General features: G+C 42.1%; 1 protein-coding gene across 4 annotated transcripts in view; it reads right to left on the bottom strand.

Annotated features, from left to right (window-relative positions):
* CA5B (carbonic anhydrase 5B) overlaps positions 1 to 23,521 on the bottom strand; it is a 52,452-nt gene extending 28,931 nt beyond the window's left edge. Inside the window, exons 1-3 of one of the 4 annotated variants that reach the window (XM_058712325.1) lie at positions 23,415 to 23,463; positions 21,954 to 21,993; positions 13,503 to 13,697 (exon numbers count right to left, since the gene is read on the bottom strand). In XM_058712325.1, the coding sequence (XP_058568308.1) occupies positions 13,503 to 13,644 (142 nt within the window). In that variant the 5' untranslated portion in view covers positions 13,645 to 13,697; positions 21,954 to 21,993; positions 23,415 to 23,463. Of the gene's footprint in view, positions 1 to 12,550; positions 12,712 to 13,011; positions 13,193 to 13,502; positions 13,698 to 21,953; positions 21,994 to 23,414 lie in introns of those variants that run through there. The other 3 variants (XM_058712324.1, XM_058712322.1, XM_058712326.1) reach the window with 3 other exon arrangements.
* Between the last annotated feature and the right edge of the window lie 1,536 nt (positions 23,522 to 25,057).

Genomic DNA, 25,057 nt, shown 5'->3' with positions numbered 1-25,057 from the left:
GATTCTACCTTCCAAGCATTGATAATCGGGCCCTGTCAGCTTCAGGCATTCCAATGCAATGTCCTTTGCAGGTGTTTCCTAACCCCCTACTACAAAAGAATTCATGTCTTCTGGACAGGAGCAAGATGTTTTAAATTATAAAGCCCTTTTAGCTCCACTTTGAAAAGATCCAACTAAATGTAGCGATAAAAAGAATGACTACACAAACCCCCTTCACAGGAAACAGGACCAAAAATTTCTCCTAGGCCCTCTTACAAATGATCTGTAAAAAGCATTATTCAGGGATTAATAGAAGCCCGTGTTGAATTATGTACCCAGAAAGAAGGGTTAAAATGCTTTCTTAAATGTGAGAATGTTAAGATGCTTTATACAGACTTTATACAGAGAAAAATCTTTTCATTCCCATTTTAGTTAAAAACCTCCCTAATTTAGTTAAAAGGACAGGTCAGTCTTTTGATATTCGGGCTGTAATCTAGTTCTTTGAGGAATTAAAAACAACTCTTGGTCTTATAAGTCTCTACAAACCCAGAAATGCAACTCTAGAAGCCAGTCAAAGCCCACCTATCTTTACCAATCCCCAAACCTCACCTATTCCTCTCAAAGTATTTGTGGATATCATGAAAGATCAGGATATTAAAACAGTGTCCTGTACTTTTTTTTTTAAAAAGGTAAATTTTAAATCACAATTACCCTGAAACTCGGAAAAAACACATTTTTTTGCATTCATCCTGTCTCTTGAAATCATACATCTTACATCTTTAAAATGTAAACATATCCCACAATTGCCTGAGACTGAAAAAATAAAAGGGAAAAAGAGGTTTTTTAAAAATACAAACTTCTAGGGGCACCTGGGTGGCTCAGTCGGTTAAGTGGCCAACTTCAGCTCAGGTCATGATCTCACAGGTTTGTGAGTTCAAGCCCCGCATCGGGATATCTGCTGCTTGCTCGGAGCCTGGAGCCTGCTTCAGATTCTGTGTCTTCCTCTCTCTGTCCCTCCCCTGCTCTCTCTCTCTCTCAAAAATAAACATTAAAAAAATAAATAAATAAACTTGTAGAAGAGTTCTATTTCATTGGTTTGTAGGCAAGTGCTTATAAGAATTGAGTATTCCAAAACTCTGGAAGGTAGAAACCCAAATGCTCTGTTAAGGATATGTGATCCGGGGAAATATCCAGTACTAAAGCTAATTTAAGGTTGTTGGCTTAATTAAAATAAAATTGTCTTTAGCATTGTGCATTAAATATAAGACTTTTGGGGCGCCTGGGTGGCTCAGTCGGTTAAGCGGCCGACTTCGGCTCAGGTCATCATCTCGCAGTCTGTGAGTTCAAGCCCCGCGTCGGGCTCTGTGCTGACAGCTCAGAGCCTGGAGCCTGTTTCAGATTCTGTGTCTCCCTCTCGCTGACCCTCCCCCATTCATGCTCTGTCTCTCTCTGTCTCAAAAATAAATAAATGTTAACAAAAAAATTTTTAATGTAAGACTTTTGTCTGTGTTTAATGAAGGTCGAATGGGTTCTTGTTGTCTCTGTTGCAAATGTGTCAAAAACATTAGAGTAATGGTTAACTTTGTCTAATGCTTCATGAAGTTTTGTGGGTAACCTGAACATAATTGTTCTAAGAACAAGTAGAGTAAATAGATATAAATAAGATTAAAAGGTTTATAGGTAAGCAGGGTGCCTGGGTGGCTCAGTCGGTTAAGCGTCCAACTTTTGGCTCAGGTCATGATCTCATGGTTCGTGGGTTTGAGCCCCACATTGGGCTCTGTGCTGACAGCTCAGAGCCTGAAGCCTGTTTCAGATTCTGTGTCTCCCTCTCTCTCTGCACCCTGCCCCCGCTCACGCTCTGTCTCCCTCTGTCTCAAAAATAAATAAACATTAAAAAAACATTTTTTTTAATTAAAAAAAAAAAAGGTTTATAGGTAAACTTTTGGGTGGCTTCCAAAATGTTTGGTAGCCTGAAAATTTGGAATTTTGCTAAGTTACATGATGAGTTGATTTATTGAATTATCTGCATCATTTCCAAATAAGATAAAATAATGAAACATTAAGTAGTAAACGTAGATCTGTCTACTTTTGCTTTATTGCAGAGCAACTAAAGACAAATATGGTTCTATTAGTAAATTTGCTATGTGATTTCTTTAAGAAATTGTACTATGAAAAAATGCATGTTTCTAGAAATTATGGAATGTATTCATAAATTTGCGAATCTAAAGAATGTTGGTATAACAAAAGTTCATAATTGCTTAGTACTTAGTTTTCACTAGAAGCTAAAGATCCTAAGGGTTAAGAATTCTAATAAATGTAGTTAAATCTACTAGAAATAATAAGAAAAATGACTCTGTATGCAAGAAAAGTAAGATCTGTGTTTTGGGGAAAAATATGAGGAATGGGAATACATTTTTGTTGAGGGACAAGAAAGTAATTTCTTCCTAAAGTAAGACTGGTTATTTAAAGAAGGAAAACTTAGGACAAACTCTGAATGTAAACAGTAAAGTTGTAGAAGGTTTATGAAGAGGGAATCTTTAGAAGGGAATTTTGTGTATGGTCAGTACTAGCTAAGATTAGAATAAGTTTAAGTAAGTAAATGGGTTTCAATGACAAAAATATACTAACGCAAAGGTAAAATTCTTGTTTTCTCGTTGTTAAAAAATTTTTTCTTAAACTATTGATCTGCTCTTAATAAAACACTGTAAATGCTTTTATCTTTAAAGTTATCTGACTAGAAAACAAGGATTCTGTATTTTGCCAAAATTTTCTATGTTTATGTGATCTTTGATTTACTTTTTTAAAAAACCTGAATCATAATATTTTTTAAAAAACCTAAATTTGCTCACAGCTGTGTAACCTTCTGTATTTGCCTTTGGTATCTTTTATTGTCGCTTTGGTTACATGGATAATTAAATATTGTTTCATAATGATCAGAGATCCTATTTAATGAAATGTTCAAACCTTTTGATATTTTTTTACATACACCCCAAAATCAAATTCTAAAATGACTACAATCTAACTGAGATGTTTGAGAGAACTCCTGGAACATTTCAAAGATTTTGTGAAAAATTAAACTAATTAGGCTTATTTGATGTATTAAATTAAATGAGAAGCATTGTCAAATAAGTGACATTAAACCCTGTTAGATTATATTTGTGTAAGATATACAATTAAAATAAGTGTCCTAAAAACTATTTATAACACCCTTAGAAATCTGATGTCGTGGTATGTTATCTTGAAGTGCTGTGTGTTAGACAAATAATCAAATTTCCTTGTGATCATCATACTGAACATATCATCTGAACAGCATATCATACTGAACAGCATCATACTGAACTCTAATCAAATCTTCAGCCATGGCCATTTTTAACTCTTGTCATTGACAGTTACTGTTTTACACTGGGATGTCACTGCAAATGTATTTCATCTTCAGTAAAACTCATTGAAAAAACTCTTGAGCACAGGTTTCTGATAACCTTAAAATCATAAAACAGAGGGGCACCTGGGTGGCTCAGTTGGTTATGCATCTGACTTCAGCTCAGGTCATGATCTCGTGGTGAGTTCAAGCCCCGTGTCAGGCTCTGTGCTGACAGATCAGAGCCTGGAGCCTGCTTCAGATTCTGTGTCTCCCTCTCTCTCTGCCCTTCCCTTGCTCATGCTCTGTCTCTCTCTGTCTCAAAAATAAATAAAAACATAAAAAAAATTTTTTTAAATATAATTTTAAAAAATCATAGAACAGAACTAGGTAAGAATCTCTAAAACTAGTGGAAAAACTGGATTCAAGCAAAACAAAAACATGGGACTCAATGAACTGAGGATGATAATTATAATTTTGGTGACTCTATGTTTAAAATATATCTGACTTTTTGAAGTGGTTTGTTTTTCTTTTCTTTTCTTTTTTTTTTAAATGTTTTTATTTATTTTTGAGACAGAGAGAGACAGAGCATGAGCGGGGAAGGGGCAGAGAGAGAGGGATACACAGAATCTGAAGCAGGCTCCAGGCTCTGAGCTGTCAGCACAGAGCCTGACGCGGGGCTCAAACTCACAGACTGTGAGATCATGACCTGAGCTGAAGTCGGACGCTTAACCAACTGGGCCACCCAGGCGCCCCATGAAATGGTTTGTTTTTCAAGATTGAGGAAATCTTTTCTCTTAAGCTAACTGACCTATAATAATTTGATAAATTATATTGTTATAAACAGAATTGAAACATTTATCTTTTCTCCCTACCTGAACCCTCCATAATTCAGAAAATGAGTATTCTTATATTTTTAAAAACTTTAAGTTTATTTATTTATTATGAGAGAGAGAGAGAACCAGCAGGGGAAGGGCAGAGAGAGAGAGACAGAGGATCCAAAGCAGGCTCCACACTGACAGTGGAAACCCTGAATGCAGGGCTCGAACCCACGAACCGTGAGATCATGACCTGAGCCGAAGTTGGACGCCCAACTGACTGAGCCACACAGGAGCCCAAGTATTCTTATATTTTTATGGCAATACATTTATTTGCATAAGGTCAATAAGAATCCGTTCTCCTGTAACAGGACACAATTGGAAACATAGGTTATATTACCAAGGCTTTGACTGGAATGTAATATTTGATACCTATATAGATTTAGATATGACCAGACAGCTTTAAGGAACTAAGATTGGCTTCATGGAGCCAATAAAGCCCCCTGGAAATATTGGCCTTAATATTAACCTTGCTTACAGAGTTCCCAGCAGCCATACCAGATGATAAAGAAGGTTACTTCCTGACAGGTATATGGGAACCTCAGAATATTTGGAGAACCTCAAGAAGAGAAAAATTCACCCAAATCTATAGGTCTTACAGGCAAAGTCTGGCAGGTATTTGGTGCAAGTTTTGGCTTGGCTTCTGGCCTTGATGCTGCTAAAAATACAACTAGAAATTCCTTATGAAAAGTTCCAGCAGGAAGAACAAATATTCTCAAAATGTCTATACTACTGAAAACAATCTGCATATTTAATGCAATCCCTATTAAAATGCCAACAGCATTTTACACAGAACTAAAACAAATAATCCGAAAATTAGCATGGAACCACACAAGACGCCGAATAGCCAAAGCAATCTTGAAAGGAAACAACAAAGCTGTAACTGTCACAGTCCCAGATTTTAAGATATACTACAAAGCTGTAGTAGTCAAAACAGTATGGTACTGGCATTAAAAACAGACACATAGATCAATGCAACCAAAAGAGCCCAGAAGTAAACCCACTATTATATGGTCTATTAATCTATGACAAAGGAGGCAAGAATATGCAAGGGGAAAAAGATAGTCTCTTCAACGAATGGTTCTAGGGAAACTAGACAGCTACATGCAAAAAATGAAACTGGACCACTTTATTTCACCATACACAAAAATCAACTCAAAATGGATTATGGACCTAAATGTGAAACCTGAAACCATAAAAATCCTAGAAGACAGCACAGGCAGTAATGTCTCTGGACATCAGCTGTAGCAACATTTTTTAGATATGTCTCCATGAGGCAGGGGAAACAAAAGCAAAATAAACTATTGGGACTACGTAAAAATAAAAATTTCTGTACAGCAAAGGAAATGATCAACAGAAGTAAATGGCAATCTACAGAATGGGAGAAGATATTTGCAAATGATATCTTTTTTTGAGAGAGAGAGAGAGCATGTGTGAGTGAGGGGAGGGACAGGGGAGAGAGAGAGGGAGGGAGGGAGAGAGAATCTTAAGCAGGCTCCACACTCAGTGTAGAACTTGATGCGGGGTTTGATCCCATGACTCTGGGATCATGCCTGAGCCAAAACCAAGAGTTGGCCACTTAACTGACTGAGCCACCCAGGTGCCCCTGCAAATGATATATCTGATAAAGGGTCATTATCTAAAATATATAAAGAAATTCTACAACTCAACACCCAAAACCCAAAAAATCCGATTTAAAAATGGGCAGAAGACATTTCACCAAAAAAAGACATCCAGGTGGCCAACAGACACATGAAAAGATGCTCAACATCATTCATCATCAGGAAAATGCAAATCAACACCACAATGGCTGTATCACCTCACACCTGACAGGATAGCTAAAATAAAAAAAATACAGGAAACAAGTGTTGGTGAGGGTGTGGATAAAAAGGAAGTATTGTGCACTGTTGGTGGGAATGCAAACTGGTGTAACCACTGTGGAAGACAGTATGGAGGATCCTCAAAAAATTACAAATAGAATTACCATACGATCCAGTAATGGCACTACTAGGTATTTATCCAAACAATACAAAAACACTAATTGAAAAGATATATACACCCCTATATTTATTGCAGCATTATTTACAATAGCCAAATTACGGAAACAGTCCAATGGTCCACCTATAGATGAATGGATAAAGAAAAAGTACATGTATACACAATGGAATGTTGCTAAGCCATAAAAAAGAATGAGATCCTTTGCCATTTGCAACAACACAGATGGAGCTAGAGAGTATGATGCTAAATAAAGTAAGTCAGTCAGAGAAAGACAAATACCATATGATTTCACTGATATGTGGAATTTATGAAACAAAACGAAGGAACAAAGATAAAAAGAGACAAACCAAGAAACAGATTCTTAACTATAGAGAACAAACTGGTGGTTACCAGAGGGGCAGTTGGGGGGGGGGGATGGGTAAAGTAGGTGAAGGGGATTAAGAGTACATTTATTATGATGAGCACTGAGTAATGTATAGAATTGCTGAATCTCTATATTTTACACCTGAAACTAATATAACACTGCATGTTAACTATACTGGAATTAAAATAAAAATTTTTAATGGTAAAAAAAGGTAATTAAGCTTGAAATCTTGAAACTAGATATTTCCTATTTTTTTAAAGACTCCAATAATTTCGTAACAACAAGGAAAAGTTCCAGCAAAGGAGATTTAAAGGAAACTACATGGCCAATCAGTGTTCTTGTGGTGGTTCTGTAAATAATTAGGCCAAATTTTTAAAACTAGACTTACTTTGTAAACAAATATTAAATTTGACTATCTTTGGTAGAAATCAGGGTGATTACAGAAAGGAAAAAGTATGTTTCAATAACACACCTATGTAAATACTAGATTCTAATGCTGTCTGTTACAAACAAGGCTAGCTCCTAATTTCTTCTAGTCCCTTCCAATGCTTTGCTGCAACTGTCCAAACTAATGCTTTTGATTTTTGTTCCTCCTTTCTGAATTGGATTCATTTGAGAACTAAAACTGCCCTTTTTCCCCCGAAGCCCTGCAAAATAAATATAAACCACCTGATGTAAGTTCAGAGAAATCACAACAGCTCATGTGTAGGCAATCTTCATGCCTGCTCTTCTATTGACCACGCAAAAATCACCACAGACACTCAGAACTACAAACCAGGAAGTTCTGTCACACTGCCACTGCCTGCTCTCACTCTATCTGAAGATGCTTCGAGCTTGACATCTAGAAATCCTCTCCACTGGCTATCCTCAGAACAAAAAAACCTGATGTATATTTTGACCTAATGAATAACCATTGTTTTTCTTTTGTTTCCACAGAAATGCCTGTTGTTTAATACCCAATGACTTGAACCAAAGGCCTAATTTTGAAAACACATCTGCATCATGGTAGAGATGAAATGAACTTAGCTGAATTGACCTACTGTCAGGACTAAGACTGGTTCAATGAGATGGAACAATTTGCCAGCTCAACTTTTAATGTGTAGAAACTTCAGGCAAGTTTCAGAGGAACGAACTGTAGGGGCCACGTGTAGGCTGCCCCAAGATAGGCCACTTTGGCATGAATGCTATTTTGTGTTAAAAGCAAATAACCCCAGCAGATTCAGGAAAAGCTCTGTACCTCTCCCTCAACTGCTTGCTTATACCAGGAAGAGAGCTACTAATAAAGAGTCCTCTTTACTTAAGAGACTGATCTTAATAGGGCAACCTTTGTTTTCCAAACATCTCTTCACACCTTCCTGCTAATGGTCTTCCTTCCCTTTGTCCTCAGACCCCTACCCCTCTCTGTAGCTCATACAAGCCTCATGTTGCCTCACTATACTTGGAATTTTCATGTCTCTGGATTTCCCTTATGTATGCTATTAAATTTGATCTTCCTTTAATCTGTCTCATGTCAATTCGATTCTCAGTCCGGCTAGCAGGAACTGGGTAAAAGAAATGCTTCCCCCTTAACAGTTCATATGATCACATCTACCCATTTCTCATTTCTTAAAATCCCACAGGCTCTCAAGATCACTTCGAGCCCCTTCCCAGACAACCCCACACTGCATTAAGCATCCCTTGATATCTATTCTCTGTACCTGCACTACATAATAAGGTAACCACTCACCTTGCGTGACTGTTCAAATTGAGATGTGCTATAAATGTAAAACAGCGAGGGACCTTAAAGACTTAGCACAAAGCAATGTAAAATATTTCATTTAGAATTTTTATACTCATTTCATGTTAAAATGAGAATATTTTGGATATGCTAGGTTAAATATTCTTCCTCCCCAACAAATATATTGGCAAAAATATTTTTAACTATATACTATACACATATTTTAAGTTTATTTGTTTATTTGTTTTGAGAGAGAGAGAGAGAGAGAGAGAGAGAGAAAGAGTACAAGTTGGGGAGGGGTAGAGAGAAAGGGAAAGAGAGAATCCCAATGCGGGGCTCAATCTCAAGAAAGTGAGATCATGACCTGAGCTGAAATCAAGAGTCAGACACTTAACCAACTGAGCCACCCAGGTGCCCCTTTATATACTATATTTTGCCTATGTTTTTGCTATTTTAGAATGAATTTTCCCATTTTACTGAGATGTAATTGACATTATTTGTTCTTTTTAAAGATGTAGTTTTAGAAAATACAGAATTGCCTATATGGCTCTCATATTGGTGGTTCACATTATTCATCTACTGGACATTGTTATTCTAGGCCCTCATTGTTTTTTTCTCATTCGCCTTGCCCTGTTACCATCCTTTTTCTTGAGCTGTACAATTTTCTCATGTGATTGAAGACCATCCTAGTAGGCCCGAGGGCTTAGCACAGTGATAGGATACACAGGGACAGCCCCCTCCCATGTGATATTGTTAGGGATGATCACAGAATCATAAATTGTCTTCTCAGAGCATGAGGGCTCTAAAAGGCACTTTGATGTTGAGCCCAGGTAACAGCAGCATACACATGCAGTCAACAACACAGAAGACTAAAGGCCACAGTTCCTGGGGGTCAGTTCAGGGCTGTTTGTTAGCTCCTTGTTGCTGCTGATACCCCTGAAGCTATTAATACAATTCCAAGGGGCTCTTAATCAGCCTATTGTTTCTCAAGGTTATTTGAATGTTAATGAAAAACTCTCTCTGGGGCATCCTGAATCTGTATTATTTAGGGATTATTAGAGTTCTTTGTGAACACATTGCAAAACAAACTTTTTGCTACTATTGTCCTCTAGGATTTTTATCCTTCAAAATTAACTGGAGAAATAACAGAACAACTTTCTAACACAGTTCAACTATAATACAGACCAGTCCTGTCCAACAGAACTTTCTCTGATGATGGAAATTTCCATTGTGGTAAGTGCTAGCAACATGTGGCCATAACATTTTAATACATTTATATTTACATGAAAATACACACATAGGGTTAGTGGCTAGATTTTATACAGGGCAGAGAGCGGGGCACAGAGAAAGTGGGCTCTGTGCTGACAGCAGAGAGCCTGATGTGGGGCTTGAACTCACGAACCATGAGATCATGACCTGAGCCAAAGTTGGACGCTTAACTGACTGAGCCACTCAGGTGCTCCTATACAGTGCCATTCTATTCCATGTTGTCCTAAAATAATATTTCTCTTCCATCTAAACACAGAGATCATGAAATATAAGAATCAATGAAATAATAACAAATAAAAATATGTACTATTTCAATTCTAGATGATACTCTTTATATTTAATTAAGAATTAAAATTATTAAATTTATGTCGTTTTGGTCTCAGATCACATGTTTAATTTTTTAGGACTTTATTTATTCATTAATTTAAGGTACAGTGATTTCCCATTTACCCCTGCCCCCACACATGCAGCATCGCCCATTATGACCAACCCCCACCAGAGTGGTACATTTGTTATAATTCATGAACCTACACTGATACATGATAACACCCAAAGCCCATACGTTACATTGTAGTTCACTCTCAATGTTATATATTCCTTGGGTTTGGACAAATGTATACTGATCTGTATCCATCATAATATACACAGTATTTTCACTACCCTAAAAAAATCCTCTGCTCCACCTAGCCATCCCTCCCTATACTCTAACACATGGCAACTACTGATCTTTTTACTGCCTGCATAGTTTTGCCTTTTCTAGAATGCCATACAGTTGGAATCACACAGTTTGTAGCCTTTTCAGATTGGCTTCTTTCACTTAGTCATATGCATTTAAGGTTCCTACATTTCTCTTCCTGGTTTCATAGCTCATTTCTTTTCAGTGAGGATATAAAATTCCATTGTCTGGATACACCATAGATAAGGCATCCATTCAAGTACTGCAGGACCTCTTGGCTGCTTCCAAGTTTTGGCAATTATGAATGAAGCTGCTGTAAATATCCATGTGTAGGTTTTTGTGTAGACATGAGTTTAAAACAATGCTGGGTAAATACCAAGGTACATGATTGCTGAATTGTATGGCAAGGATATATTTAGTTCTGAAAGAAACTGCCAAAGTATCTTGCAGGGTGGCTGTACCATTTTCACCAGCAATGAGTAAGAGTTTGTGTTGCCCCACACCCTCATACCCACTCAGTATGCTCAGTGTTCTGGAATTTGGCCACTGTAATAGATGTTTGGTGATATCTCATTATTGTGGTAGTTTGTATTTCCCTGATCACAGATCACATAGTGGGGCATCTTTTTATATTCTTATTTGCCATCTATAGATCTTCTTTGGTGAGGTATCTGTTAAGTAAGGTCTTTGATCCGTTTTTAATTAGACTTCTTTATTGTTGACTGTTGGGCTTCATTTTCTGATCTACTCTAACACTGAATGTTTTATGTAACAATTAACATAAATTTCAGTAGAAGATATACCAAGTGAATTTGATTTTATTTTCATCTTGGGTAACAGGGGCAGGCTTTTAGCTTTATTTTATCATACTACAAGTCCTCAAATTAGGACTGTCAACACTGTCTGCTACTTGAGATAACAGCGAACAGTGATCTGAGTCGACAGCCAATGATTCCCTGGGAGGTGAGAAGCGGGGACTGAAGGTGAATCCCAGAGCACAAGGCCCTAGTGAAATGCTGCTTCCTGAATTTGCCATATCCTCCTACTTCATTTACTCCTCATTCTGCTTACCCCAATCTTTTTTTTTTAATTTTTTTTTCTTAATGTTTTTATTTTATTTTTGAGACAGAGAGAGACAGAGCATGAGCAGGGAAGGGGCAGAGAGAGAGGGAGACACAGAATTGGAAGCAGGCTCCAGGCTCTGAGCCATCAGCACAGAGCCCGACGCCGGGCTTGAACTCACAGACTGTGAGATCATGACCTGAGCCGAAGTCGGACGCTCAACCGACTGAGCCACCCAGGTGCCGCCCGCTTAACCCAATGTTAAAAATGGTCACAAAAACATCTGACGGGGGCACTGAGCCTATGACGATAAGGACAGTGATGATGATAATCGTAGTACTAGGAGTAGGAGTACTTGCCAACACAGTCCTCACTGTATGGCGGCCACTAGCTACGGGCTTTGCAGGTTATCTTTTCTAGCCCCCAACGATCTTGGGTCATTCTTGGTCACACAAGTACACAACGGGGCCTTCTGCCATCGTATTAAGCTGCCGGTGGCTCAGAGCAGCAGAAATTACAATATTCTCCCCAGTGAAAACAGGAGGGGCAGAGCAATATGCCAAAAGCAAAACCAAATCATGACTGTCGCCTGTTTTTCTTAGTAAGTTAAAAACAAGAACATCTGATGTGAAAAATTAATCAAGGAAAGCCCACACCTCCCCAAGCCACCGCGTTTTGTTTGTCGGCACTAAAAGAAGCAAGACATATGTATGTTGGACTTTAGACTTTTATCTTTCAACTCTCTGTTAAAAAAAAAAAAAAGTAAAACTTTGGTAGTTACATAAATATGACTCTTTTTTTCCATTTGAAGCCTCAGACCACAAAATGCCAGTGTTGAGAATAAGCCAGTCCCAGTAGGATGTGGGTCTGCTGGTAGGAAGCCACACCCAGCAACCAGAAATTTATTATGACTCCGACCAATTCATTTTAATGAGAACATTGTCAATGTTAGAGGAAAGAAAGTAAATTCATAATAAAAATGCATTTGTGAAGAAGTTTCAAGTCCTTGGATTTAGCTAGATTAGTACTACTGATATAAAAACATTCCTTTCTTACCTTCTTTTTTTAGTATGTGCTTATGATGTCAAAAGAGAGAAAACCCAGAGAGAAAAAGCAGAGAAACCCAGACCTAGAAGGAAACGAACATTTGAAAACCCTGCGTCAATTCCTTTAAGATAATAGAAAATATGAAAAATTCCTCTTTCACAATATACTTAGGCATTTTACCTCTCCACAAATTCAAACTCACCTCTCCACAAAAACATGCATTCTTATTCTCTCCTCTCATCCCACTGATTTTTAACCAGCGCAATTCTGTCTCCCGCAGAGCTCATTTAGTAACGTCCGCTGACATTTGTGGTTGTTCTAACTGGGTGAGGGTGCAACTGTCATCTCTGTGGATGACCACTGTGGATACAGGGCAGGGATGCAGCTAATCACCCTACTGTGCACGCTTCACATGCAACATCACAGAGTGGCCCATACCCCAGTCAGTAGTGCCTCGGTGGACAATCCCTGCACCACAGGGATGTGCCAGGTAGCTGGTGTCTCAGGAGAAGAACGGGATGCGGGAGGTGGCAGGAGAGACCATCTGCCGCCTCCCTTGATGCCGCACTGACAGCAGAGCACACGCTGGCAAGCTGCTCAGCTGGAATTAACTCTGCAGTTTGTGACTCGGGAAAGAACATTCCAGAGCGCGAAGCCACTGACCTGCTGGCAAACGTGAATACGCAACTTGCAGAACGTTAAGATTCACGGGGAGAATTCGCCGTCTGTGGATCCACGTTAGTAAGAAGACCACTGCTAACCACAACAGCACAGAACAGGTTCCAGAGTACCGGAAACTGGGACATCTCCCTTGTCCTATTTCGGCACGACATCCTTTGAACATGTTAGAATCGGTCAAGGAAAGGACTTTCTGAACCTTATGACGGTTTTGCAACACACGTGTATCAAATCATCACGCTGCACAACTTCGACTTACACAATGTTATGTGGCGACTACATCTCAAAGAACCTGGGGGAAAAGAATTTTCCACATTTATCTGAGAAGACAAGTAGAGAAACAAGTAGCTGTTCCCACGGTTCTTAGGGCACAGAATCCCACTCTGGAATGCCACTGACAGCACGTGGATAAACAGGACACACGTGATTGCTACGAAACCAGCCTTTCGCTCTCTCGAAGGCAGCGAGGTACTCACAGGCTCGGTTCCGGGTTTTGTACGTGCAGGTGTAGAGGCTGCAGGGCCTCGCCGGCACGGAGCTGGGGATCTGGAATCTTCTCCACGGTGACCTGCATGGAGAGGCTTGCAGAATGGCCCTGAGGATACTCATCACCACCATGTTTAGCTTGAAATGTTGATCAGGCCCGAAATAACGTGCAGGAACCTGATAACCTAGAGGGAGGAGGACAGAGAAGGCGAAGCTGTAAACAACCGACGGTGACCATCGAGCGGAAGCTCTGAGTAGGGCAACAACATTAGGACTCTGAGCACACATGGTGGGGCGGGGGTGGGGAGGGGTGGAGGGGGAATGAGTCAAGAGTTAATCCACTCCTCTTCCTGAAACTCACCTGCCACTCCAGCAGGAAAGATCCTTTGCTGTCAAGTCTCCTTCCCACTTCTGCCTGCACACCAGCCACAAGGACTCCGGTTCTTCCCACTCCCCATGCTCCCTCCGGCCTCAGGGCTTGTAGGGATGCTCCTCCTTCCCTGGACCACTCTCCCTCCATCCCCGCCTGGTTCTTCCCCCCCACCCCCCTCCAGGTGTTCCACTCCAGCATCACTTCCTAGAAGCCTCCCCTGACCGGCACTCACCAGGTGAGCCCAGCACCCTCGTCTCCCTCACGGTGCTCCTTGCAGTTGAACACCTGATCAGGAATGTACTTTATGACGCCACCTTCCTGGAAGCCGAGCCCCATGGTGGTAGGGACCGTGTCTGTCTCTCCCGTAGCTGTATGTCTTACTGTCTGGCACCTGATGGCCACTCAGTGACCTGGGCACACTTCCTTGGCGATAGAGAAGATGTTGATCTTAACTAATTTCAAGAACCACAAACTGTGAAGTGATGCCAGAATATTCTAAGACAGTATGAAGGGTTTTTCCTTTTCCTAGATGCCACCGTCACCCATTTGTGGGGTTATTTATACTTCTGAAACACTTTGGAATGCTTGCCATTTAAGGGTAGGGCCCCAATCCCTACCTGTAAGATCTGAAGGACCCCCAAAGTTCTGTACGATCTGAAGGAGGACCATAGCTAAATATGAGCCTAAGCTGGTCTCACAGGGATGGAAGTTCTGCCAGTAAACGTTTGTATTTCAACATTTATCGTCATTTCCTTTGTTCCAGGCACCATGTTGGGTGCCGGGATGCAAAGCCGAACAAGGCACGAACTCTACCTTCCAGGTGTGCCATTAATTTCTCCTGCTCAGGGCGTCTTGAAATGCACATCATACGGGAAGGGAAACCATGACTCCTCAGATTCTGCCTTCAGCCTATTAGAGGCCTCTCAATTGTCTGGCAATGGTGGGGGAAGGAGAGGTGCCCAAAGGTATAAGAAGAGAAATAATGATCCCTAGCAATGCTGAGCAAAGAGGCAAATGTTCTCATTTCACCCTTTCCTCTCTTCGTGTACTTCACGAAGTACACTGGTTTTAACTGACGGTGAACTAGCTCTTCTCCCCTGTGCTGCTGCCCTTAACCTTGCTAGATCTGAGCTAGAGGAGAGGTCTACATCTAAGGGAAAGGAGAGGAAAAAAAAAAATCACACCTGAAGTGTGTCCAGTAAAAACAGGAAGGAGAGTTACTTCCTGTTACTACCTGAAAGGAACCAGTGAGGGCTCCAGGCAGAACCCTTCATGACCATCAACGAGCCATGTGTCTGGCCAAGTACTGTAAAGTGACCTGTGGCAAGCAGCCAGCCTTGAAACCTGGTGCCATGTACCCTGTTGTATACATCACTTTGCCAGTGAACACACTGAACACAGGAAGCAAAGATGCATGGTCGCTGCATTAAAGGGGAGTGGTAGAAAGTTCTGAATCCCATGGAGGCTCCTTGCCTGCAGGCCTAACTCCTTACCTGGGGTCTTTAGATCAGCGACAACTAAAGTATGTTTGCATTGCCAACAGGTATCAGAAATTCTCAAACCAACATAAAATCACTTTTGTTTAGTTTTATGTGTGTGTGCGCGTATACATACGCATACACATTTTGGGGCGATATGTCAATATGTACCTTCTTTAAGCTATGCAGATTTCAAATATAGATTGGTAATAAACTTTCACGATATTATCAGGTTTTTTTAATGTTTATTTATTCAAGAGAGAGAGAGCATGCGTGCACATACACACGAGCAGGGGAGGGGCAGAGAGAGAGAGAGAGACAGAGAGAGAGAGAACCCAAGTAGGTTCCGTGCTCAGCACAGAGCCCAACACGGGGCTTGATCCCATGACCCTGGGATCACTGACCTGAGCCAAAATTAGGAGTCGGATGCTCAACTGACAGAGCCACACAGGCTGCTTCTCAAGATATTATCTTGACAGTGCCTTGTGCCAAATAAAAGTACCTCATTTTCAAATCCCTCCATTCACTGAATTAACTCATCAGGTGTATGAAATAATAGACCATTGGCTACCTCCTTTCAGAATCTATTTCTTTTTTGTCCTTAATTTTTTCTTTTGGCAAACTTCAAATTCGTACAAACAGTGGAAATACTATAATAAAACCACCTCTATACCCAATACTTTATTCCAACAATCATCTGCTGGTGGCCAAGCATGTTTTATTTCTACCCTCCCTTCTACTTCCCCTCTCTGTATTACTTTGAAGCAAATGGTCGACATCTTAGAAACTTATCCATGATTGTTTTCCATAGGAAAATATCTCCAAATTTATAGTTTCTTCTCCACAAAAATCATCTGTAGAAAATACCCTCTGGTGTTGTTTATGGACAGAATATAAGAACAATCAATTTTCCAAAATTAAAAACATTGCAAAAAAGCCCAGTAACCTGATATTTTCTCAGTACCTGCCTATCCCTTCATGTAAACATTTCACCTCTCTCTTGATATCTCCACCCTAATCTTGGATGAGAGTCATATCAAGACCTTTATGCTTTTTTCTAACTTGTAAGACTATGTGCAGCACGAAACTGTATAATTTATAATTGCAGATCAGCAGAGTAAAAGGATTATATGAACTGAAATATGTAAGAATAAGGCTTAATGTACACACTTCATCTTATGCAAGAAAGAATCTAGAACCACAGAAGAAGGAGAAACATTTGTTCAGTAATGCTATACATGACCTTGACTCTTTCTGTGACTTCAAATGGTCTAAGGGCTGAAAAAGCTCTCAGAAAAGCTGGTATAAGTGTTGTATAAATGAAAGTTCTTATTATTCAAATCGAGTTTGCTAAAATGCTACTGATGCTATAAATGCAAACACTAAGAAAATAGAAAGCAGTTTGGGACAATTTTTAATTTCATGTTTTTTGTTTGCTTTTTGAGACAATGCCATTAAACAATTCCAACTACAGAAGGTTCTTTCTGATAAAATCAATTTGACGGTAACATTTTTTTCTTTTTTCTTCAATGTTTACTTATTTTTGATATATAGAGAGACAGGGAGAGAGAGAACGAGCAGGGGAGGGACAGAGAGAGAGGGAGACACAGAATCCAAAGCAGGCTCCAGGCTCTGAGCTGTCAGCACAGAGCCCAAAGTGGGGCACGGACTCATGAACCGTGAGATCATGACCTGAGCCAAAGTTGGATGCTTACCTGACTGAGCCACCCAGGCACCCCAAAAATAAAATAAAATTTTAAAAGTTGCTAAGAGGTATGGGGAAATCTTGCCTGAATTCTGTGCTTCTTTTCATTGATTTCCGTTCCTGACTTGAAGCAATAATGAGTGATTATCTCATGCAAAGCACCGGGCTGGGTGAAGACGAAAAAGTCATGTTTTCTCCCCATTCCCACAAACTTACAATCTATAAAAAACTATTAAACATGTAACTTTTCTGTTTTTTTTAGTTACCTTTTTATATTATGGAAAAATGTACATAATATTTACCATTTTAACCTTTTTTTAAGTGTACAATTCAGTGGCATGAAATATCATATTCACAACGTTGTGTAACCATCACCAGTATCTATACCCCAAGCTTTCATCATTCCCGGCATAAACTGTATCCCTGTTAAACAATAACTCCCCAATCCTCCCCAGCCCCCCCCCACCCCCAGCACTCCCTGGTCTACTTTCTGCCTCTATGTATTTGCCTATTCCAGATAATTCATGTAAGTGGACTCATACAACATTTTCCCTCTGTGCCTGTCTTATTTCACTTAGTATAATTAAACAAATACTTCCTAATCAAAGCCAGATGTGATGGCAGCTCTGACTTAATTCAATGAGAACACAGAGGGCAGAGGCTCTAAATTTTAGCAGGGGGCAGCATCTGGACCATGTGTCACAGGAGAGAGATACTTTGAACAGGAGAGGCAAAGCTAGAGAGATAGGGGTAATGTCAGGGATGATGAGGACATTTGGGGAGGCAGGAGTGTTTAGTAGTCAAGGCTGGAGAGGACAACTGAGGTTGAAATGGGCAGAACCTTGGGCTTATTCAATAATCAATCCCAGTGTCAGAGAGAGGTCGGCAAACATATCGAAAAGGACTCCTTTCTTGCTTAACAATCTAAATGGAAAAGGAGACTTAGTAATTCCCAGGAACCCAGTGATAAGTACAACATATACTCAAAAGAAGGGGCATGCTGGTTGTCCTTCAAAGGGAAAGTTGTGATAAGACACAGCCAAGTGCGTGTCTGACTGCCAGGGGAGTTGTACAGACAAGTGGGTACTCACTTGGCCCTGCATAAGAGGCTGTGTGGGGATCTGAAGCATGTGAGCGTGGTGCCCAGCGAAGTCTGGGTGAATGGTCCTTGGTCTAGCTCCACCGAGAGCCATCAGGAAAGTACCGTGGCATGGCCAGGGCTGTGCTCATTCCTTGGGCGACTGCCCTGCTTTCTGCAGTCATGCTGTCTGTGCACGACACTGAGGCTGGTGGCTGATGACACCCGGCCCAGAGGAAGTATCTCCTGCCCGCTTCTGGACTCGCTCTCTAGGGGGAAGGAGTACACAAAGTTCCAGCGAGCCCGCTGGTACCCTCAGCTCTTGGTCATCTTCTTTCACAAAGCCCATCAAGCTGTGGGCTGTGCGCAGGGTCTAGAAACCTGAACCATTTCTCTGTCTTCTAAGAATGCTGCTGACCTCACTGCAGTGAACATAGTCTCTGAGGATTATTTTTTTGTGTTTTTAAACCAAAAAATCCCATTTTGTTACAAAGCCAAGTGTATCTGAATTTCCCATTATCCCAAGTCTGTTATGAATATTTGTTAAGGTGCTGGTCAAGCAGATGCCCAGGTGACGCAGCTGAAGGTGAAGCTGGATGGGACTGGAGATTAACTTGAAGAATATGAATTTCCAGGAGGCTGGAAGACCCTCAGGTATTATTCCACATATACAGGATGGTTTCTGAGGACTCTGTGCGCACAGCACAGGATGGATGGGAGTGGGCAGAACGGACGCGGGAAGGTCCGTGACAAGGAGATTCCTCCAACCATCCTTCCTTCAATCCATCACTCTTTCATCCTCGCATTCATCAGGACGTCAATCAAGCAGCTACCAAATGCCAGACACTGGTCTCGGATCACCGAGGAAATAAAACAAAGTCCCTATCCTGGTGGAAATTACATTCTAGTCGGGGAGACAGATGATAAACAGCAACGTAACACATAAGTCAGTTGCACGGACAATTAAAATAAATTCAGTGAAAAGTAGAGCAGGATGAGGTGACTCTGGAGTGCCACTGGGAAAGGAGTGTTGCTTTTGAAATAAATCGCTTGAAGGAGGCCTTACTGAGAAGGTGAAGTCTGAGCAAAAAGTTGAAGGAAATGAAGGAATTAGTTCCGGGGCTATCGGGGGAAGGGTTTTCCAGGAAGACGGAATTGCCTATGCAGAGATCCTGAGGCGGGAGCATGGCTGGCACATACAAGGGATAGTAAGGAGCCCAACACGGCAGGAGCAGAGTGTACTAGCAGGACGGTAGTAGGAGATAAGGTGGAGAGACCATGAATGCCAGATCAAGTAGATTTCTAGGCCACTGTAAAGGTTCTGTCTCTAATTCAGCATTTCTCACCCTTGACATTGTTGACATTTGACCAGATAACTCTGTTTTGGGGCTGTCCCATACATTGTACGATGGTTAGCAGCATCCCTGGCCTCTACCCGTTAGATGCCGCTGACACACTCCCTCCATTACGACCACCAAAAATGTGTCCTGACACCGCTGATGTTTCTTGGAGAAGGGGAATCACCCCTGAGTGGAAACCCCCGCTCTAAGTGAAATGGGGGACACAATGGAGTTTTGGGAGCAGAGAAAGGACACAACCTGATCTGCATCTTTAAAAGATCATTCAGGGTGCCTACTGGAAATCAACTGGGATGGGAGGCAGGAAAGAAGCAGGGAGATCACTCAGAATAATCCAGGGGCTGGAACGAAGGATGTCGTAGTGGAGGTGGTGAGAAGCAGTTGGGTGTTGGCTGTATCCTGGAGAGACAGCCCGTAAGATGTGAAAGAAAGGACTCAAGGATGACTGAAAGATTCTCCGCCTAATCAGCCAGAAGGACGGAGTTGCCAGGAACCGAGATGAGCACCACAGTGTGCAGAACAGGTTTCGGGTGGGACAGGAGCAGCTCAGATTTGGGCACTTGAGTTTGAAATGAAATTCCAGGAATCCAAGTGACAGAATATGAAGCACTGACGGGACAGTGACAGTAGCGATGAACCAAGGTACTCTGTATGCAAGAGATTGCCACTTGGGTAAAAAAACCTAGGATCCGGCACTCAACTGGAAGAGAGAAGAGGGAAGAAGTTGAAGAAGGCCCCATGATTTTATGGAGGGACGACGCTGACGGTAGAAGGAGGATGAGTCCCTGAGGAGAGAAATAAGCCGGCTCAAGGAGCAGGTGGGAAGGGAAAGAGGTCATTCTTCCCGTGAATCTTACGGAGTTGAGGTCCAAGGGGACAGCGGGAGGAAAAGTCTAGGAGAGAGTCAGTGCAGCTCTGGTGCTCAGGAGAGGTCCTGAGGTCAGAGAGAGAAGAAAATTCCCTTCCCTCCCCCAGGAGTAACAGGTGTATAGAGGGAGACTGACAAAGTGCAGTGAGGAAGCCAAGAGACAGAAGGAAGAGTAAAGGCGATCAAGGAAGGAACAGAGCATGGAAGGTCAGGGGTGAGGAGGGTTCCAGGAAAATTCAAATAAACAGAAACTCAACTTAGCTAATGCTGGGCTACAATACCTGTAGCAATACGTGAGGTTATTTATGCCAAAGCCTAAAGATAATCCCCTCTGTTATATTAAAATTATAATTTATTGATAGTTAAATTTACCTGTTGATCTCATAAAACCGTAACTTGTAAAAACCATAAATAATGTTTATCAAACATTATATATAACAATGAACTACTAGTATACATTACTAGATTTCACAGAAAATCCATCCTTACTTAAGTTTGTCCTTAAAGATGGGACAGTAGCTTGAATGGGCCCCAGGAGCGCTACATTTTTTTCACTATATGCCTTTACTATCACTAATTATTTATGTACGTCCTTAACTTTTACTAACATGTCCTTTATCTGCTGTTTTGCAGACTTAGAAATGTATGAAAAAAAGATTCTAAAAGCTTTTAAAGAATCATTAATAAGTTATGTATTTATTAAATGATAGGGAGAGTTGATCCTTGAACAACACAGCTCCATTTGTATGTGGGGTTTTTTTTTTTTAATTTTTTTTAACATTTATTTACTTTTGAGACAGAGAGAGAGCATGAATGGGGGGAGGGTCAGAGAGAGAAGGAGACACAGAACCGGAAGCAGGCTCCAGGCTCCGAGCTGTCAGCACAGAGCCCAACGCGGGGCCCGAACTAGTGAACCACGAGATCATGACCTGAGCCGAAGTCGGACACTCAACCGACTGAGCCACCGAGGCGCCCCTGTGGGTTTCTTTTCAACAAATACAGTACAGTAGGGTAAATGTATTTTCTCTTCCCTATGATTAATATTCTTTTCTCTAGCTTACTTTAAAGTTTATTGATTTATTTTGAGAGAGAGAGCGAGCAGGGGAGGGGCAGAGAAAGAGGGAGAGAGAGGATCCCAAGCAGGCTCCGGGTTGGCAGCACAGAGCCTGACATAGGGCTTGAACTCATGAACCGTGAGATCATGACCTGAGCCAAAACCAAGAATCGGAGGCTCAACTGACTGCCTAGCTTCCTTTATTGTAATATAGTATATAATACATATAATACACAAAATATGTGTTAATTGGCTATATTATTGGTAAGGTTTTTGATCAACACTAGGCTATTAGTAGTTATGTTTTAGGGGGAGTCAAAAGTTATAGATGGATTTTCGACTGGGCAGGGGGTTGGTGTCCCCTAATCCCTGTGCTGTTTAAGGGTCAGCTGTAGTTTGAACTCTGCCTGATTAAGCCATTTATATGTATGCAAAACAGACAGAAAAAAAAAAGTACTGACTAAAGGTTACAATTACATTGAAGAAAATTCCTTAATTTTCATCAGACTGACTCTCCATTTTCTCACCTCCTGAGTTCCAAAGGAAGCCAGTCTTTTGCAATATGCCCTGAAATGTAAATGAAAGGTTAAGCTGTCACGTCTTGACGAGAAAACGGAGCTTCTTCCTCTCACCCACTTCTTCCCCAAGATCGTGATCCCAATCTGGGGTGGCCAAAGGTTTCAAAATACATTTCTAGTAACTGTTTTGTGTGCCACAACCAAGCTCCCCTGTGGTGCCGATGAGATGGAATTTTCTTCCTCCCATCAGATTTCCAAAATATTCAAGTTCTCTCATTCGCTCACAATTCACATTCTTTATCGAGTCCCAACTGTGAGTGGTCACAACCTTTCGCCTGGCTCCAGGGAGAACAGGGCCGGTGTGTACAGGCACAGAGAACCGTGCCCTTGATGATCTTGGCCTTCTGGTGAATTTCAGTCCTGGTTCTGACATAAAAATTATCTGAGAAAGGCCCTAGATAGCTGAAAGGTTTTCCATATTCCAACATATTCTGAGGGATGTGCAGGCAGATAAGGGGTAGGGGCTGGGGAGCTTCCCTCACCCGAAAATCTGGCTACTCCTTTCCTTATTCCAGCAAGGCTTTTAATAGCAGAGAGGAGGTGGCCACATTATCTGTAAAGGACTAAGAAGGAGAAGCAGAAAGCAATATAGTCTGTAGTATTCAGACGCTGGGAGAGAACAAGTTCGAACCAAATTCAGGTGTACACATTAACTTCTTGTATTTCTCAAATTTTCCCAGGGAAAATACAGGGGACGGGAGGGTGCTTACATTAATATTAAAGAGTTGCCACCAGCCTTAAGGTAGCAGCGTTTAGCAGTGAATGCCACAAAGACTCATAACTATCAAAAATGTACTTAGGCGTTTTTCCTTCAGTTCTGGGGTGGGGCACAAAACAAAAAGGCCAGAAGTAACTGCGGAATGGAGAAGGCTCAGATTCGTTCACGTGACACAGCTGTGATGCTGAGTCCCTGCCTTGGGGGTGGCTGGGACTCCGTCCACAGACCTTGGTATAGTCGGGGGTGGGGGGAATACAATCCAGACCCAAGTTAGTCCCAGTTTGCCGCGCCTTGGTTTCCGGAACTGCAATCTGAGATTTTGTAGCCCTTACCCCTGTCTACACCTATTTCACAGCAGGTTGGACTTGCGTTAATTCACATCCAACCACCCCTGGCAGCGCTCTCTCCTAGGGAACTGCCCTCACGCCTCCCCGCCAAATTCCCTCAGACAACTGTTTCCCCGCAAGTGCAATAACCCTAAGGAGGTGCAGCCATCTAGTTGATGAGTCCCATGGTAGAATAGGGCTGCGGGGGTGAAAGAGCGACGCCCCGCGGGGACCCCTGCAATTCTCGCTGGACCAACAGCTGTCCCGAGTCTGAGACCTGGCGTGGTGGGGCGGGGGGTGTGAGGGTCTCCCCGAGTCGGCGTGTCTCCGCTGTAGCCCCCACTCCAGTCGGCCACCGGCCCTTACCTTAGCGTTTCTCCAGAGCGCGAACCTTGGCGGCTAGCTCTAGTCCCGGGACCTGCCGCTAGTGCGGGGGGCCATCATAGCCACGCCCCATCGTCACGCCCCACAGCCTAGGCCACGCCTCTCTCCTTTAGGCCTCTCCCCACAGGGCAGGACCACGCCCCTTCACGTCCTTACGTGCTGCCCTGACCACGCCCCCCGGCCGTGCTCTTCCTAGTCCGCGGTCTGGCCTCTCCCGCCCGGTCACAGCCACGCCTCCCCATCGGGGCCACCGCCCTGAGCTCCCCCTGGGCCCAGCCCTCCACCTTGGTTACGCCCCTGGGCTCCGCTCTGGCCCCGCTTGCCCCGCTTGCCCTGAGCCCCTAGCGCTCCCTCCTACCAGGCGGGACTTGATCGTAGGAATTTGAGGTCGCGTGGGCGGCCTCCCCTTGTCTCTAGAGAAACACTCCCGGGTCTGGGAACTGAGCGCTGGCGACATTTTGTCGGGTGCAATCAGACTGCAGGCTTACGAGCCTCGTGTAGAGAGAATGATTTTCTCAGGTTTCTCCCATTTCCAAACATGAAGACTGAATGTACTGAGAGCACGTGGCTCAGTAGGGAAACGCAAGCATTGGACGAGTCACGCAGCCGTGTCCCTTTCCCGCTATTTTCATGTCCACTTTACCCGAGTTTGTTCAGGCCAGTTTTCACATTTGAACTAGAATTTGAAACTGCCCCTTTCTGCCAGTTTTCACATCCCCTCAACCAGAACTATGGGCCAATGTTTTTTCTAGTCCCTCAGCCAACCTTAAGTGCTAGACAGACGAGTGGAGTAAACAGAATTCCTGTATTTCCTGATGCCTCCTCCAGATGACCTTGGCTAGGCACCCAGTGAGCTTCGGCTGTCTACGGCCTGTAGAGACACGACCACAATGAGACTGAAACTCTGGTTGCAGCCCTGTGTGCGCTCTGAAATCACTGTGCTAGCCTTACTCTCTCCACTTAAAACTCTGGGTCCACAAGAGAAATGTGAAGGTTATAACCAGCTTTTCTACTCCTGTGCAGAAATCTGATTCATTAATTCAAATCCTATTTTTGGAGTACATGCTCCTGTAACAAAGGAGGTGAGCTTCAAGGAGCTTACAGTCTGAAGTTGTCCCAACTTGGGTCTCAGTGTGACAAGAAATGATGAGAAAGAGAAGATGTGGCAAGGGGCTGATAGGTGGAAAAGGATTTGGTAAGCACAAGTCTTCTTGATTTGATTAGTAGGGATATTTTGGGCAGCAAACACAGGAAGCCACTTTTATGGGCCTTAGTACACTTCTTTACACAATAAATTCTCAATAAATCTTCATTGAATACTTATATTTTTCACATGTGTAGAAAGATAACATTCCTCCTTTCCTAGCAGTAAGATTTGCTACATTTATTTCTTCATATGCCAACAATATAATTTTGTGATAGCATATTTAGTTTTTCTTTCCTTCCCACCCTCCATATCATTTCTGGCTTGAAGATAGTGGGACTATACAAAATGTTGCGCTACAAGGAACACAGAGAAAAGAACAAGTTTCAACAGAACAGTTGTATTAAGCTCACCCTGACCCTGAGAACCCTGCCTCATTTATAAAATGTTTCAACTGTCAGTCATTTTTGCCTGGAAAATG

Source organism: Neofelis nebulosa, chromosome X (assembly GCF_028018385.1).
Source record: "Neofelis nebulosa isolate mNeoNeb1 chromosome X, mNeoNeb1.pri, whole genome shotgun sequence".
Classification (NCBI taxonomy): domain Eukaryota; kingdom Metazoa; phylum Chordata; class Mammalia; order Carnivora; family Felidae; genus Neofelis; species Neofelis nebulosa.
This window is presented reverse-complemented; position numbering and strand designations above follow the sequence as displayed.